Below are 18,267 nucleotides of genomic sequence, written 5' to 3'. Positions count from 1 at the left end.
AAACTGAACACGGCGGATAACTGAAACCGCCACACCGGCACCGAGCACATCGTCTTGCACAGAGATTACATTTTTTTCAGAACGATATGAGAACGAGTTTGGTGTGATGGGGTATAAATTACAAGTCATCTATAGTGTGGGCAAATCCACACCCAAAATAGCCCAGCAGATTTGTAAGAGAGGCATGGGAGAGTGAGACAAAAGCAACTATTTTGTAAGCCTTTTTCTTCTCTGCATTCCGAAGCTGTTCATTGTTCAATTACTCCCCTATGATGTAACACTAATCACTTCTGAGACGGCGACAATTGCCCAGTAAGATCGATGTGCTTTGAATCAGATGCACTCGTTCCAGTGCTCTGCAAGTCAACATGGTGGAGTTTCTACCGATGGCGTTGGACTAGCGCTCTGTATTAAGTCACTATGACATAGTTTCTACTGCTGGCGTTGGTATTACGCTCTGTAAATCGCTGTGGCAGAGTTTCTCATACCGATGGCGCTGGACTTGGTCTGGCAAGTCACCATGAGGATTTTCTGCTTCTGGCTTTGGACTAGCTCTATAAAGGTAAAACTGTGGCCATTAACGTATTTGACGGAAAACTTTCCCTATGGCGCCGCAACTTTTTCATTCGATATGAAATAATATAGTATCTAATTTACCTCAATGAGATATCCCTTTTTGTAAAAGTGAGTGAACAGGTGGTGGCGCCATACGGAAAGTTATCCAGCCTCCGGCCAAGCAAAACTTGACTTTTAACCAAACTGACCACATTACCTAAAATACTCTTTTTAGAGTTGTTTCTAACGGTCATAATCTCGTGAGGTTCATTGGCGATGTTGATGTGTAATGGGATGAAATTGCAGCCCCCTTTTTTTTGTTACCCCTAGTTTCCCTATGTCCTGCTCGGACTAGGGCGAGTCTAGGGGTGGGTGGTTGCCTGGTGGTGTGTGATGAGTGGGTGATTGGTAGCAGGCTTTGCAACCAATCACGGCTATTGAGGAAGGGATGTCTCAGGGGTCAGTGCCCAAACCCAAGGAAGTGGTTTGACACTTGGCCACTGGACACCGACAGAGGACGGATAGTGTTAGAATTAACCCTCCAAGTTCCTTCAATAATTACACTTTGCCTCTGTCGGACATCTACGTTGGATTGCGCCAGCCCAGCTTTATCACCACAATAATTGTATATTCATCCCCTGTCCTGCTCTAGGCCGAATCCAAATCAAGAGAGCCAGCAGGACAGCGTGTCATCAACTGTAGCCTACTTATCTTCACTGCATTTTCGTCATACCCAGTTGTACCAGAACAGTAATCCTGTCCCCTGATCAAGGACAAGGAACTGGTTCTAAAGTCTTCAAGTTTGTCATCATAATCTTCGCAGCCCCAATATCTTCAACTTTGCTGGAAGAACTTTTTCATTGTCACACCATCTTCAATTCAAGTATCTTCAATTCAAGTTATCGTCAGCGTCCGTCCAAGTCCCCCACCAACAGATAGGCCATTCATTTATTTTTGTTTTATATTTCCATTGTATAAAGTTTCATTGTTATTTTCGTTGCATTTTAATTGTCGAGACCCGCTGGATTTGTTTTTCTCTTTTTTTGTATTTGAGATTTTATTATTATCTCATTTGCACTGTATAAATACAGCGTTTTAAATTCGCCTCTCCCTTTATAGTAGTCGGGATTTGAATAAAACTTTCTTCATATTTTACAACACCACTTAAACAGCGTGTCCCTTGTAAAATGTATTATGTTTCAGCACAGAGTGCGCTAGCCGCACTCAAACCTGTTACAGATGTATCACCAATATCCGATGCAGAGGAGTCGACTATAAAAGGACAACAGATTGAACTCGGATGTCCGTCTTTCACACACACACACCCCCACACACTGCAGACTTTGGACAGTAGGGAGAACCCATTATTTTTAAATTCCATACAAGGAACCTATATTTGAAAAACTGCAGATTTTAAAGACATTCACATTATTTTAGTCGAAAAACAAACGGAAGTATAGGTGAGTCCGGCCTAGCAGAGGAGGAAACGAAACTCAACCCGGGTAACTCTGGGGTCATCGTGAAGAGGTCGTTTTTTGGAAAAATATTTACATATTAATAATTCGATTAATAACCCGCATTATTTGATTCAGTGTGGGGATTGAAAACATTCATTTATTAAAGACGGGAGATCAAGTCTTTGAGGCTTCCATTTACTCTGTCGCCCTTTTTTAATCAAAGGCTACGACTTTGGATTAGGCTTTAGGGCCTTGTTCGCTCGTCTGAAGCCCTGAGCACGCAGAACGCACGCGCAATGATTGTCAAAAAACATAGCCTGAGCCGAATCGGAAGCAGAATCCGTACTTTCTAAAGGGCCTTTCTAATTTATAATAATTTCATAAACGATATTTTTGCCGTTTACTTTCTTCCTACTTTTGATCTATGATTGTTCTATTATACAAGAGGCCCTGACGTAAGTTCACAATGTACATTACAACGACCGATCGCCATAGGATATAAACAATGTTTGCTCCTATGAGTACAGCCTGCACAACGATAAATCATAAGCACTGCAACAAGGTTACACCACGACAAACCCCTTTGTTAGCGAAAGTGTGTTGGCCTTTAACGTGCATGCTGGATATAGTGTTTTTTTGTAACCGAAGTCCTTGCGCTACAGCTTGCTATATTATGTGATCTAGATCGTCATTTTGCAGTTTCACATTGGCAGAAGGTCACATACACAACACACGACTCGTTGAGCTCAACAGATAACATGTCCTCTTTTACGGTTCTGCAGCTCTGTATACTACATGTGTTGTAGACCTGTACGTCATGTATCTCCATGATGTTGAGCGATGTGTCGACTGTTTGAGTTGAAGAACATAATCTAGTCTGTATTCTTTCGCCATCTTGGTGGTAAGTATTCCTTGTTATTAGGGATCCATGGGTTTCATCAGCATTTACCGCACTTACCATTGATGCAAAACACATACATGTATTCCACACAATCAATACGGCTCAAATCTTGCTCTATATTATGCGTCAACACACCAATAATACAGCAACACTACTGTGAACGTAGAAAGGCCACAATAGCGAAACAGACAGGTACTGTAGGGCCAATGTAGATCAGGAGCACACATGGCCAGTGGTCAGCCTATGCTGGTTAACTAATGTTTTGTATACATGTAGAATCAAACGTTCGGCTATTAGTCCCAGCATGGTCCCAGGTATCATGGATAGTTCCCGTGTTGGGATTTCGTGCAATCGGGTAGGAACTTCGGGTAGTCGCGGGTATAGGGACCTTCAACTCGTGTTGGGATTTCGGGCTATCGGGTAGGAACTTCGGGTACTCGGGTATGACCTTTGGGTACTTGGGTAGGGACCATGGTACACGTGTTAGTAAGGATGGTCGGTTACTAGGGTAGGAACTTCGGGTATTCGAGTAAGGGAATCCGGGTACGGTATGCAGGGGGACTATACTCGTACTCGGGCGGGTAGAGTTTGGTATTCGGGTATTGACTTCGATACTTGGGTAGGGACTTCAGGTAAACGGATGGGGACTTCGGGTACTCGGGTGGGGACTTCGGGTAATCGGATGGGGACTTCGGGTACTGATCGGTTAGGGACTCCACAGGTCTCCCTTCTCACAAGGCTGTGAGTTACCTTATCTTTATTGATCATAATATAACACGTATAATGTGTATTCAATTGCGTTGTGGACTTTGACCTGTGCGCTGTCATCGTTCAAAGGCTATGTATCGAATGATATTATCATTGAGCTAAGTTTTTAATGTGACTTTAGTACTGGCATCCATGTGGAAGTCGGTGATCTTGCAGCCATACGGTAATAATGTCAAACTCTTGATAACTATTGTTTCATTTTACACACATAACTGTAATTACACATTGTTCATATTTTTAGAATCTTTACTTGCTACAGAGTTCACAAACTCTTAAGTAGGAATATTGAATTAAAATACATATCATTTTCACTTATTCGAACAATGTGTGTATATGCTCGTTATTCCAGAACTATAGCTTGAACACCATACCATTCGTCAGCCGTCCACCACCACCATGAGGTTTATCAGCACACGTGGCAAAGCCAAGGCACATACTTTTGAGGAAGCAGTTTTGTCACCAGGCTACCTGTCTGATGGAGGGCTGCTCATGCCAGAGACAATCCCAAAGATTTCCCAAACCTTACTGAAGTCTTGGAAGGGACTTTCCCTCCCAGATCTATGCAAGAAAGTCCTGCCATTCTTCACTGAAGATGACGTCGGCCAAGGAGAATTAGAAGGTAGGTAGAATATTTGGAGACTGAACTTTTTTTAGCTTTACAAATTGGCGGCAAACTTTTCCGTAATATTTGTTTGTCTGGTGGAGATTTTGTATGGACAGCCATCAATTAAAATTGTCTACAATTGTCATCATGAACTTTTTTTTTGCCAAATTCAAGTCACACTATGTGGTGCAGTCACTTTCCCCGATCCCCCATTGTAGTAATTGCCAAAAACTAAAATGGTTATTGTCTCTTATTAAGGAGCAGCTTACTATTAAAGGGAACAGTGTCATGACTCAAGTATCAGACTTGAGGTAGACGTCAAAATATTTTGAACTTTCAAATGAACACTTTGAATGAGACGTTGAATTACATATTATAGTGTATATGTATTAAGGGGCGTCTGTTTTTCTTTTGGATGCATGAATCTGTGTTATCTTTCATGTGTAATGAAACTTTTGTAAGTGAGGTGTGAATTGGATGATTTTTATTTGGCAGAAAAGATGAACACTTTCGTTTTGTGAGCTAAAAACTCGATTATGTATGTATTAACTATAAATCTCTATTGGTGGGTTGACTTTAGTTATGATTGTATACAATAAAGGAGCCCAAACACTGTTACACTCATGGTGCTGCTAAAAAGTAGATCAGAAAGTAGACATCGACTGCTTTTATGGTTTGTCCAACACACCGCTGTTCCACAAAGTATTTGATTTAAACTGGCTGGTGTGGTGGGAGATTCTTGGTGTCCCTTCTCCACGGATAAACTGTGCCCCTGGATATGTCTCACTGGTGATTATATCCCCCATCGCATGAGCCAACGCAGGGTGCCAGACTAGTCTGGCAATTTGGTTGTGCTGCACTTGGACCAAAACCACGTAACCAAAGGAAGGTCTCTCAATGGGTGCGTTTGATTAGCTTCCCTTGGTCGACCCCGAGCTGTCCCCGGTGCGTTCGAATAGCTGTGACATCATTCCAGGAGCTCACCTGGGTCAGCCCCAAGTGCCCTACTTGTGGAGTGGGTAACTTGGGGGTGACCCGAGGTGCATGACGTCACCACGAGAGGGCGAGTGTGAACGTTCCATTAGCTCATGGCAGGGGCTCACTCAAGTGAGCACCGCGGGGTCGACTCAGGGAAGCTGATCGAACGCACCCTATTTTTCTCAATACACAGCTCTGCAAAATTATTCTATTCACGCCCTCTGTTGAATCAATTTACTCCAACCCACGTTCAATTCCAACGGGGACAGAATCTCCGGGGCGACTAAATTGGAAGAGCTAATTGCACCTTCCTTAAAGCTATACATAAAATAATGCAGTATTACAAAGCTACCTGTCTGGCTTAGGAACTATCTTTTAATGCGTACATTATGTTTACAAATCAAACTGATACATGCTTGAATTTGTTCCTCCGTTCTCTAGAAATCATTGATAAAGCGTACTCTCGTCTTCCTGTGGAAGAGGTGGCAGCTCTGTCCTCATTCTCCAATGGTCTGAATGTACTTGAGCTCTGCAATACCAAGACGCTGGCCTTCAAGGACCTTTCCACATTTATCCTGGGCCGATTCCTGGAATATTTCCTCAACAAAAAAAAGGAGCATGTGACCATCGTTGTTGGTGAGTGCTGCTAAAAAGTAGATCAATGATTTAAGCGAGTTAGCATGGCCAAGTGCTCTGCTGCACCAGTCTTTATGATGGCATGGGTAACAATTAATGACCCACCCCTGCCACTAAATTATTATTGTTGTTAACTCTAAACCATTTTGTTTTTACCCATACACCTTTGCACTGCATACTCGGTGGTTTCCCGTGAAAAAAGGTGATCAGTTTTCAATGCATCGAAACAATTATTTATATTTTCATTTCATTTCATGAATTCTTGTTGTGTGAAGCCAATGACTCACAGAAAAGTGATGAACTCAATAGTGAGAAGATATGTAAGAAAGCTTCAGTTTTTAGATGTGGTCGGAAAGGGATTTAGTCAGGTAGGGACTGAAAACCCAATCCACATATAAAGTGCCCAAAATAACGGGATTCAATCCGGTGTCCATACAGGCGGAAGGCAAGGAAAAATACCACTACGACAACCGACTCTTAGGAGAAACTGCAACGAGCTGTCACCTTTAAACAAATCTATGAATTACGCCAGTTATTAGCTTGTAGGAGTGAGAATTATCACTAATGCTCAGTGCATAGTCATATGCAAGTAGGATTTGAGACTTTGCATGGTGGAAACACGATAAAGTATTATGTTTGCGGTAACACCATGTATTGATAATCTCTATGAGTTGGGAATGGTTCCGAAAAGAACCGTTGGCTTCAACGTGACGTCTCGATCAGTATGCTCTACGTCTTCTGGGGGAAGCTAGTTATATGCGAATAAAATTGATTTTGTGAAACCTAATTGACTTTGACAGGAACATCTGGAGATACAGGGCCATCTTCTATTGAGGCAGTCAGGGGTCTTGATTGGATTGACATCGTTGTACTCTTCCCCCATGGTTACTGTACACATATTCAAGAACTTCAAATGATTACAACAATGGCAGAAAATGTTCATTGCATATCAGGTACGTGCAAGAACTTTAGATGTTTATACAGCCGAGACAGAAAATGGGAGACTTGGGACGCTAGGTGGCGACAAACTTAACAGGTAAGCTTCCATTGCTTACATTGTTCTGAGTATGCACATAAAACCAAGAACAATGGATTTACCAGGTAAGTCTGCCGCCACCTAGCGTCCAAATAGTCCCCGAATGAATGTGAACAAAACCCATGGACTCCATCACCTATAGAGCTGCCACAATATTTTTGCTTTTAGCCCAGTCTAAAAATTGATGTTTGCAAACAAAACAACTATTTGGGTAGTTGACAAAAATATTGCTGCACTGTTCCATATCCCACATCGGGCAGGAACGAAAACCAAATTACTTATTATAGTACAAGCGTAATTACAACCTCGAATCAAAGTCTATAAAAGTCTTACACTGTTTTACACGGAGTTGGAAACGACCAACGGTGGGCACGTTTAGGGTAATCTACCCCCTAAGGGGCACATTACTCATGTTCCCCTGAGCCCTGACACGTGATCGATTCTCAACCAATAGAAACGTATAATCTTTTTCCTAGCTAGTAGTATCACTAGTCAATCTTTGCCTGGTTGGGACTCGTCTCAGCTACATCTTTTGATTTTTCGATTATTGTTTTAACAATTTTCTAGCGGAGGGCTCTTCGGACGATCTTGATCTCATCATCAAACCCGTCATCTTAGACCAAGAGTTTAAGACACTCCATAATCTCTGCACCATGAATTCCATCAATATGATCAGAACTCTGGTACAGGTTGTTAACTTCTTCTATGGCTATCTGGCAATCTGCAAGACGGTTGGGGAGACGGTGGAAATCGTGGTTCCCACTGGAGCAGCGGGTCATATTACTGGTTGGTAGTCAAATCCTACGTACTTTAACACATAATATATAAAACTAATATGACATGCACGTACATGTACATGTACTGTACATAATACACAGTACACTCTGCAAAATTGCATACAGACTACCGAAAGTAATTAAAGCTTTCATATGTACGTGTTTTGATTGATGTTAGTCAGCTGCACCGTCATCACCACAGACCCCCAAAACACGTTATTACACGACATCATTGTAGCTAATGTCTCCAGAAGACGATCAGAGCATACTGATATAAACGTCGAGTTAAAAACAACGGTTCTTTTCAGAACCACCCCCACTCATTTTAGAGAAAGTCATTACATGGGTGTTACCGCAAACCTTTCTAAATCTAATGAAATCAGTTGGATTGTTCTGTAAAAAAAACCAAGACTTGTTTTTTTCTTTTCGCGGACAGGGGTCTATAAATGAATCTGCATAACCATCTTATTTATGTTACTCCTTGTGAATGTGTAATATAATGACCTTACCCCACCCCCTTTCCAAACTGTGTTGTTTGCCTGGTAAGGAAAGCAAAACCTTTTGTGAAAAGTGTCTGTATTTTAAGGTGGATGTATCGCGTACGCCATGGGCTTGCCGGTTAAGTTAGTCTCAGCAGTCAACACCAATGATATCATACATCGTACGATTACACATGGGGACTACTCCAAGGCATCTCGGGTCATAAAAACATATTCTGTTGCCATGGATATACAGGTAAACAACTCAAGGTTTCTTATACTCTGCGGTAATGTACCATTCACTTTATTTACTGATTTTTGAGATGAAGTTACGGAAGCCTAAAGTGACCACCCAACATTGGATTACCTAAAAACGAACATGATTAGACGATGTGACCTATGACATCGAATGTTTACAAAAGAGCCACACAGCCACGATTTGTACACAGCCCAATGGAAGAAAACATTAAATCTTATAACTATTTTATGGCGATTGCACTGTCTAATTCTTATCAACGTTTCTTAAGATGAAAGGGGCACATCTCGAAACTTGTCTAGCTTTTACTTTCATGATTCTTAATAATAATAATAATAAATCACTCTTGTAGAGCGCATTCCGTCAAAGACAGACCCCAATGCGCTGTACAGGCATGATGACAAAATTATGTGGAAACTATTAAGACACAAATCATGAACTTTCTCATTATGACCTGTGCAGTATCTTGCCTGCCAGAATACCCAAATAGTGCACAAGGTCGACGTCACACTTGTTGTAAAAAAAATTAACATGGTCTGTATCTTTCCGAATTGTCTAATCGCTACGAGCTACGCAAATTGGCGTCATATAAACTGCCCAAACAACAGATTCGTTTTCTTTTTATCTGGTGAACAGATCCCATACAACATGGAGAGAATTTTGTTCCTGTTCTCAAATCAAGACGCTAGCCAAATCAAGAAAGTCCTGGAGGAATTTGAGAGTACTGACAAGACACAAATCCCAAAGGAGACTCTAATCAAGGTTTGTTTTAAAAACACCCGCAGTTGAATAGTTTCATGATAAAAAATTTGTTTCTGATTTATTTACCATTTCTTAATTTGTTTTTGTTTTATGTAAATACATCCTCGCTTCCGATAACCGAAGTTGAAATATCCATTTGAAAACATCCGTGCAGTCCCTGCAAATCATCTATCCAATTGCCAAAGTGGAGGATTCAGAAGGAATGGGCCAATATATGCCTAAATTTAAACAATGAGTATCATTATGACCATGTGCACGTTCTCCAGACGCCGTCAGAAAGCATTTAGATCTCCTTGACGGGGGATTCTGACACCCCAGCTATGGTTTTCTGTCCGTCAGTTAAGATTGAAACTGAATAAAGTGTAGTTACTATGTTTATGTCTTCATTTGTTTGCCTCTTGCGACACTATGTAATATTTTTAAACAATAAAATATGACATTTGTAATAATTCAATAATTTTACAGTCCACTTTTGGGTCACTAATAATGTGTAGGAACTTTTATACATCTAAACCCCAGCATTAGCTAACACCAATGCAACTTGGGACAAACTCACTTGTTCGAATACGCGAGAGTTGCACAGTCTATACAGGTACAGGTAGGCCTATATACATTATACCAACTATGCCCGATGCTTGCAACAGCTACGACTGGCAGTGCACATGACAAACCAATAAAAACACACATTAGTAAGCTTACGCCACTGCACGACTATCCAATAAAATCGTTATATCAAATAGACCTTTTGCATTGACGTCATCCAGCCGCCATCTTAGTGGAAAAACGGTGACAAAACAATCGAGACGCACATATTTGTACGCGTGGCGCACAGTATTGGCCAATGAACAACCTCCTTTTGACCTCTAGGTGAGGGCGCCCTACTGAAATGACGTTATAATATGCATAAGGTCTATGAAGTTACTGGGTCTGTAAGACCAGTGCCTGTCTTTATCATTGCGGATATGAGAAATATCGAGAAATGCGGTAGCTCCACGTTGCCGGCGCAATTTTTAGGTTTTTGCACAAGCGGAGCACACCAGTCCTCTGGTTTTAAATTGTCTAATTCGTTGTTGTCTGGTAATTCAGTAAGTTCTTTTAAACTTGTACAATATAAATGTGTGAACTCTTCACAATTATCATAAAATTAAACTGTTGTGCAGGACACATAATCTAAGAGTGGGCTACTGCCGTGACATGAAACATCCATTGTCCCCAAACTCCTCCCATTGTTTGTCCCCATCGTGATGTTTTCTCTCCTATTGTTCTTGGGCATTGGAGACGGTCTCAGACACAGTGCCAGTCGCTACACCGTCAGCCACCTGGTTCGAATCCCGCTTCTTACAAAACAGCTCCCTGATCCCTTTACGGAACGGCTTGTTGGTCATAGTGTAAATGACTGGATTCACACAAGAATTACCAACGGCTAAGATGATAGTGAGACTTTGGATAGGTCCACCTAGAGTCATTGGAACACCAACATTGAAGAGCAGGAACCAGACTTGGTTTGGAATCCAACACACGCCGAATGTGATGACGCAGGCCAGGAGTGTCTTCACTAGGGTTTGGGAGGCTCGGAGCTGCCACATTTCACGCTGGTCGCTTGGGTTTGCACCTGAAGAGGCTGCAAGAAAGAAAAGTCAATACAAACTAACGCATTAGGTTCGAATCCAACCAGAGTTAAATCTTCCAGTTTTTAAGGTACGGTATGAATCGACCGAAGTGTGCCGTTCAAGAACCAGGGATTGATTTCACACAGAGTTAATACTAGTCTTTTACCGAGTAATGACGAGTTACTCCTCCTAACTCGGGACTAGCCTTAGGTTTTTAATATCTCCTTATAGGACTAGTCTTTGTGAAATCGACCCCGGGGTTTAAAGCAACTTATTGCAAAAGGTCGCGAAACTATGTCAGCAGCGCTGAAATGTAATGAACCATTTTGGAAATTGCCACAGTCGTTCTATCATCAACAAGATTTGCATTCAAATTATCACCATCGGTTCAATGAAATTACCCAAAAAAATAACTATAATAAAGACAAACTGCTTCAATAAGCCGGCGATCAGTGGTTGCACCGCAGTCGAGTGCCGGAAGTTTGCATTGGGGCTAAAACGTCTACTCTCGAATGTAAAGAGTGTTTAATACTTCATTATTCAATCCACAAGCCCCCTAGCTGAATTCAGTGCATGGGAAACCAAATCCAATAAACTTATTCTTATCATATATAATATTGCAACTCGACATCAAAAAAGAAGAAAAAACTTTATGCACTGAGACACTTTATTGTGCCCTCGTCCATATTTATTACTATTAATACGAAATGAGATAAAATGACTGTATAACTAACCTGTACGAGCAGTTAAGATCTTCACTTGTCGGTTCAGCGTACAGATAACTTTCAGTTGCGCAAGGATCATCACCATGAATGGAGCGAAGAAGTTGACCGTGAAAGTGTACAAGCCAAATGCCACCTGAGTTCCTCGGTTAGACCAGCCTTCAAAATGACATCCCACTACTTCATCTTCTCCATACGTAAAGAAGAAGAACGATCTTGAAACTGCGGCAAGTACCCAACACGCAACGATCATGATGTATTTGTTACGTTTAGTGAAAATAGTCTTGTATTTGTGTGGATAGACGATGGCTACATAGCGCTCCAAATTGACCACGATCAAACCCAAGACTGACGTCATCGTGAAGACCCAAAAGAGGAAACCGCTGGCGTAAAATCGACACCAGAACTCGCCTAAGAACCCGGGGTTTGGAGCGGAGTTGGTTCTAGGCAGGAGATAACCAGGGATGACCAGAACACAGGCCATGAAATCAACAATGGAGAGATGCACCAAGAAATCACTTGTATTAGACCGTAGGGACGGCACACGGAGGAGTACGATGGCAACCAGTAAGTTACCAGTGATACCAACCACACAGATCATGCAGTAGAGAGCTAAGATAAACTTGGCGAAACCATCGCTGTCTTCCATTTGAACATCCTCGTTTGAACTCTTCGTTCCTTGGAAAATTGTAGGTGAAGTCGTGCCAAGACTCTCCATTTGATCCATCGGTGCTTGTTAATGGCGTGTGTCTTTAATTGAAATATTTGAAACGGGAGTTTCTTTGAATTCAAACGAGTATTTAGTTTACGGTATTTCCCAGTTCTGGTCGTCGGTAGGGTTTGTCATGCGGTTATCATACGGGAATCTTCAATCGCAGCACTATCGCACGTCACTACTGCCACGGGTGTCTTTTACCGCTCTCTCCCTCTCTCTAGTCGACCGGAATCATGTTGATGCTTGCCCACCCATATCTAACTCTCAGTTTGGGAAGATCAGCTGGAAGCACCCCGATGTCCCTAGCAACTACACCTGTATGTATTCCCCTATTTCTCCTTCCTTGTTTTGGTGACCAGGTGATAAGCTGTGAGGCAGGGAGTCTTTGGTGTGTCTACAGGACTAGGGGTGCCCTGCTAGTCTCAGACGATGCTGTTGTATTTTGGTGGAAAGTTTTGGTTCCTTACCATACAGTTCTGTATTGTCATATGTTGACTTCAGTGAACATTGAATCATTTTCGCAGTGAGTTTTTAGTAGCACCCATCCAGTTTCTCTCCGAGTACCCTTGTGACTGTCCATGTATCATCATTGTACCGGTATGAACACCAAAACGATCAAAAAGTTGCGCTTTTTGTATCTATGCTCCAAGGCCGATGGAATGGTCCTCGGTGACTGATATAAAACACTTCACTAACCAACCCAGCTGCAAGAAAGTGTAATATTAAGTTACCTTAACGGGTAATGAAATTAGAAACTATAAAGTGACGCCTTTTTTGTTCCGCTAAGGCCAGAGGAATTTTTTTTAGTATTTGCTGGATGTTAATAGTGACATCTGTATCTGTAAGTCACTACTGCCACGGGTGTCTTTTACCGCTCTCTCCCTCTCTCTAGTCGACCGAGGTCGGAATCATGTTGATGCTTGCCCATCCATATCTAACTCTCAGTTTGGGAAGATCAGCTGGAAGCACCCCGATGTCCCTAGCAACTACACTTGTATGTCTTCCCCTATTTCTCCTTCCTTGTTTTGGTGACCAGGTGATAAGCTGTGAGGCAGGGAGTCTTTGGTGTGTCTACAGGACTAGGGGTGCCCTGCTAGTCTCAGACGATGCTGTTGTCGTTTGGTGGAAAGTTTTGGTTCCTTACCATACAGTTATGTATTGTCATATGTTGACTTCAGTGAACATTGAATCATTTTCGCAGTGAGTTTTTAGTAGCACCCATCCAGTTTCTCTTCGAGTACCCTTGTGACTGTCCATGTATCATCATTGTACCGGTATGAACACCAAAACGATCAAAAAGTTGCGCTTTTTGTATCTATGCTCCAAGGCCGATGGAATGGTCCTCGGTGACTGATATAAAACACTTCACTAACCAACCCAGCTGCAAGAAAGTGCAATATTAAGTTACCTTAACGGGTAATGAAATTAGAAACTATAAAGTGACGCCTTTTTTGTTCCGCCAAGGCCAGAGGGATTTTTTTGAGTATTTGCTGGACGTTAGTGACATCTTTATCTGTAAGTTGCATACAAAGCGGTCTTCGATTGTCGATGTACGTTTTTTTTTATCGCGAAAAAAAGTGTTCCATATCTCTCTCAAAAAGGGTTGAGTCTAATCTCTCAAAAAGGGTTTTAATCAAATCTCCCCACTTGCAATTTTTTCACAATACAATAGTTTGACATTGACCTCGTAATTGTTTATTCACTGCTAAAATTAGAATAGAAATGCATTTGTGTATTAATTTGAGTATTCGCTTAAAAATTTCCCATTAAAGACATCGACACTATTGGTAGTTGCCAAAGACTAGTCTTCTCACTTGGTGTATCTCAACATATGCATAAAATAACATACCTGTGAGAATTTGGGCTCAATTGGTCGTCGAACTTGCGAGATAATACTAAAGAAAAAAAAACACCCTTGTCACACGAAGTTGTGTGCTTTCCGATGCTTGATTTCGAGACCTCAAAATGTAATTCTGAGCTCTCGAAATCAAATTCGTGGTAAATTACTTTATTTCAGAGGGAGCCGTTACTCACAATGTTTTATATTCAACAGCTCCCCATAACTCGTTACCAAGTAAACGGGTTATATGCTAATAATTAATTTGATTAATTACCAATAGTGTCCACTGCCTTTAAGATGATGCATAGATCGACCTGAGATATATAGACCCGTGTGCTGAGGATGAGGCTGGTATTTAAGGGGGTGCAAACGCCAATCCCAAACCCCTACTTGCTCTACCCTCTACCCTCTACCCTTTTTACCCCTACCGACGCACTTGTTACTAAGTTTCATAAAAATAATAATCCAATAATAGTATTGATGGATCCGATCGAATTGACTAATTATGAATACACATACATATAAATCAAAATATTTTTATAATGAACTAATAACCCAACCACTTACAATAATTGTTTAATATCACAAATACCTACTTGGTAACGGGCAATGGAGAGCTGTTGATATGTGACAATACAAACGGCACACTCTGAAGTAACGTGTTTTTTTTTTTTTATAAAGCGGTAATTTTTCACTCGATTATTATTATTAAAGAGTTGTTCAGCCTTTTTAGGCATCTGAAAGCAAACACTTGAGGGTGTTCGATGGCAAATTGAGCCCACATCTTCTCAGCTTTTTCTGTGTATGCTTTATTGGGATACACTAAGTGAGAAACACTGAGAATACTGGTCTTTGACAACTATACCAAAGGTGTCAAATGCCTTAAATATTGTTTATTACTTTTTCATTCTCGTCTCGTATTTTTATCGATCTTCATTTTGTAAAGCACAACAGTATGTCATACAATGAACCACTGGGTCACATCACTCCTATATACCATGGCTAATAGGCATATCACCACTCAAGTCTAGAAGAGAAGACCTTTGATAAAGTTTGGTAATAACTTTCTTGGATCCACTAAGTTTAGGAACATGCCCCCCCCCCCTGAATAAAACACCAACTACCCGGGCTACGCATTCCAAGGTGACGTGCTGAAAGGTGCAATCGATCCACGATACGCCTTTGTCACGCTGTCAACATCTTGGTCATAATCCTTGTTTCCAATAACAGTAATGAATGCTAACATTCATTCCGCATGGCACCAGACTGTTATTTCGTCTAGCCTCAGTTTTGTTGTAATGAGTTGGAATGGAGTGAAATCAAGACGGCCACACCGTGATAGAGGTCTATTCGGTTTCTAGCTCGCATATGTGAACATCTGGTTGATTTTCTATGGCAGTTATATTCATATAAATCAATCATTTTGATGTAAACAACCATTTTTGTGTTACTAAATTTGTCTTCAGTTTGCCAACTGTAATTTGTCATTTCTTTATTTACAATGTAGCTGCACACCAACCTCAATAATAATAGTAATTACAGTAATGTCAATAGCAATATTGGATTACTAAATCATGCTTCAGTATTTGTTCCCATTTTAATACTGTTATCTTGTGGCAAGGCTCTTTGGATCCTGAGCAAAGGATTAATTTTAATATAATCAAAATATGTGTGTGCTCTTTTTAATATTTTACGGTCACTAATGTTTTGCCTGTGTGTTTATATGCTGTTATTAACAACTATTTGATATTTCATTCCTTTGTATGTAAGTATGTAATATTTTTACGGACTGTTTTTGTAAACTGTACATTTCGGCTTTTAGTCGCTGTATTGCAATATTTTAATAAACCATGAATAATAATGATTATGTGAGAAAAGTCTGCTTTTACCAACGCATAAATCTTAACGTTGATGCTTTTCATTCAATTAGATGCAAGAGGCCTGGTCTTCCTATTCGTGTCAGGATGAACAGATAACCAAGACTATGCAACGATGCTGGCGGGAACACAAGTACCGTGTATGTCCGCATACAGCTGTGGCTGTCAGCTACTACTTTGACAAGATTGACCGGTAAGTTGTCAAAATTCATTAATGGAATCTTATAAACATTTCCGTCCCCCCCCCCCCCCCAAACAAAAAAAAAGTAGTATAAAACATTGTGAGAAGCAGCTCCCTCTGAAGTGACTTAGTTTTCGAGAAAGAAGTTATTTTCCACGAATTTGATTTGTCCCTAAATCAAGCATCTGAAAACACACAACTTCGTCTGACAAGTGTGTTTTTTCTTCCGTTATTATCTCGCAACTTCAACGACCAATTGAGTTCTAAATTTCACATGTTTGTGATTTTGTGCATATGTTGAGATACACCAAGTGAGAAGACTGGTCTTTGACAATAACCAAAGGTGTCTAGTGTCTTTAATTGAATCTAATTGTGTTTAATTATTTTGTCTCATCAAATAGGCATAGGATGAATAACCAGGACTCCAATCTTGGGCCCACTGTTTGTTTTGCCACTGCTCATCCAGCTAAGTTTCCAGAGGCTGCAATTGCGGCTGGTTTGGAGCCTACGTCGACACCATATATAGAGAGTCTAAGCTCAATGCCAACACGATTCACAGAGTTCAAAGAGGGACAGGACTGGGTTCAAATGCTACGGGAGAAAATTGAGGACATCAGCAGACGCCTGTAGAGTTTCTAGTCAATTGAGGCTGGTTTGGAGCCTAAGCCTAATCAAGGGCATTTTAAACTTTCCCTAAAAATAAACAAAATTTTAAAAGATTACTTTTGACAATTTTAAATGATATATATATAATGTATATTAAATGAGTTGTAAAGTTAAAACCAAGATACAAAACGAACACACTGATTTATTGGTTTTAAAAACAACGAAATACTAGTGTGTTCCGCATAACTTTATTGTTCACTTATTTGTTCTGAAATTTAATCTAATTATTGCATTGTGGTTCCCGGATTAAGGAGAATGAATTGAAATGTTTACATCGCTAATGAAACATACGATTTATACGGCATTGTTCGTTACCCTAATCAATATAGTCCCATTTCAGTTGTATCAACTGTAATGAAAAATGTTGAGCGTATTGTTCATAATAAATTGCTAATAAAGTTTTGCTCAGCACAGGAGTAGTCGGGCTTCAGATCTCTTCATTCCGCTTATTCAGCAATGCTTGTTGACATCTGAAATATTATATATGATGACCCTTGGCTAACCTTGAATGCTTGACAGATTTAAATCTGAAAAGAAGTTGAATCGGGTGTGTAGTTCTTGAGATATGGTCACACTTCCGGTTGACCCGAAAGTAAAGGTCAACATGGGGTCACGGTTGCCCAAGGCTAATCTCCAATGCCCGAGGAGTCTATAACTGAAAAACGTTTGGAAACCGGTTGTGTAGTTCTTGAGAAATTGTCCCACTTCCGGGTTCGGGTGACTCTGAAGTAAAGGTCATTATGGGGTCACGGTAACCCTTGTGTAACCTTTTATGCTCAAAGGGTTTATAACTGAAAAGAGGTTGAACATCAGGCGTGTACTTCTTGAGTTTTCGCCCCACCCGGAAGTAACGGTCATGGTTACCCAATTTTAATCTTCATGGGGTAATGAGGTCACGGTAACTCAATGCTGATCCCCAATGCCCATTGATTCTATAACTGAAAAAGGGTTTAAATATCGGCCGTGTAGTTCTTTATACATTTGTTTATTGTGCTGCAAAGATTGACTCAATAAATATTCAATTGAGAGTTTTGTGGTTAATTTACCAATTGAGAAGTGATAACTTTTTAAACAAAGGTTTAAACGCACTGGAAGCTATTGGTAATTGCTCAAAATGTTTTTTAGCACAAAAACCTACTTGGTAACAAGCAATGGAGAGCTGTTGATAGTATAAACATTGTGAGAAACGGCTCCCTCTGAAGTAACGTAGTTTTTGAGAAAGAGGTAATTTGACTCGAATAATAAAATACTTTATGTTTCTGAAAGCATAAAGAAACACTTTTTAAAATAGGCAGCTGGACGCACACAAAGTTGTGCAACAATGTTTTTTCTTTCATTATTCTACCAACTTGAATGGCCAATTGGGCCCATATTTTCACAGATAATGTTTATGCATATATTGGGATAAACCAAGACAAGTGATATTTTTTTTTTTTTTTTTTTTTTAC

General features: G+C 40.5%; 1 protein-coding gene across 3 annotated transcripts; it reads left to right on the top strand.

The window, feature by feature from the left end:
• Positions 1-447: 447 nt before the first annotated feature.
• On the top strand, positions 448-17,443 carry LOC117298876 (threonine synthase-like 2). Of its 3 annotated transcripts, XM_033782245.1 has the most exons (10): positions 448-562; positions 2,795-2,913; positions 4,031-4,300; positions 5,705-5,899; positions 6,700-6,852; positions 7,503-7,721; positions 8,298-8,446; positions 9,083-9,208; positions 16,026-16,165; positions 16,555-17,443. In XM_033782245.1, the coding sequence occupies exons 3-10, from the start codon at positions 4,078-4,080 to the stop codon at positions 16,781-16,783; spliced, it is 1,434 nt and encodes a 477-aa protein (XP_033638136.1). In that variant the 5' UTR covers positions 448-562; positions 2,795-2,913; positions 4,031-4,077; the 3' UTR covers positions 16,784-17,443. The 3 variants fall into 3 exon arrangements, with proteins under 3 accessions (XP_033638136.1, XP_033638146.1, XP_033638127.1); XM_033782255.1 differs by lacking the exon at positions 2,795-2,913 and having other exon boundaries at positions 543-562; XM_033782236.1 differs by lacking the exon at positions 448-562 and having other exon boundaries at positions 2,698-2,913.
• Positions 17,444-18,267: the final 824 nt, after the last annotated feature.

This window comes from Asterias rubens, chromosome 1 (genome assembly GCF_902459465.1).
Source record: "Asterias rubens chromosome 1, eAstRub1.3, whole genome shotgun sequence".
NCBI classification, from domain to species: domain Eukaryota; kingdom Metazoa; phylum Echinodermata; class Asteroidea; order Forcipulatida; family Asteriidae; genus Asterias; species Asterias rubens.
The sequence above is the reverse complement of the archived record's forward strand: the minus strand, read 5'-3'. Positions and strand labels throughout refer to the sequence as shown.

What these genes read in the sequence shown, in the direction of transcription:
- LOC117298876 (XM_033782245.1), top strand. Translation starts at nt 4,078, where the DNA reads ATGAGGTTTATCAGCACACGTGGCAAAGCCAAGGCACATACTTTTGAG. An exon ending in CGGCCAAGGAGAATTAGAAG is followed by an intron (nt 4,301 to 5,704) that starts GTAGGTAGAATA and finishes TCCGTTCTCTAG; the next exon opens with AAATCATTGATAAAGCGTAC. An exon ending in CAAAGGAGACTCTAATCAAG is followed by an intron (nt 9,209 to 16,025) that starts GTTTGTTTTAAA and finishes TCATTCAATTAG; the next exon opens with ATGCAAGAGGCCTGGTCTTC.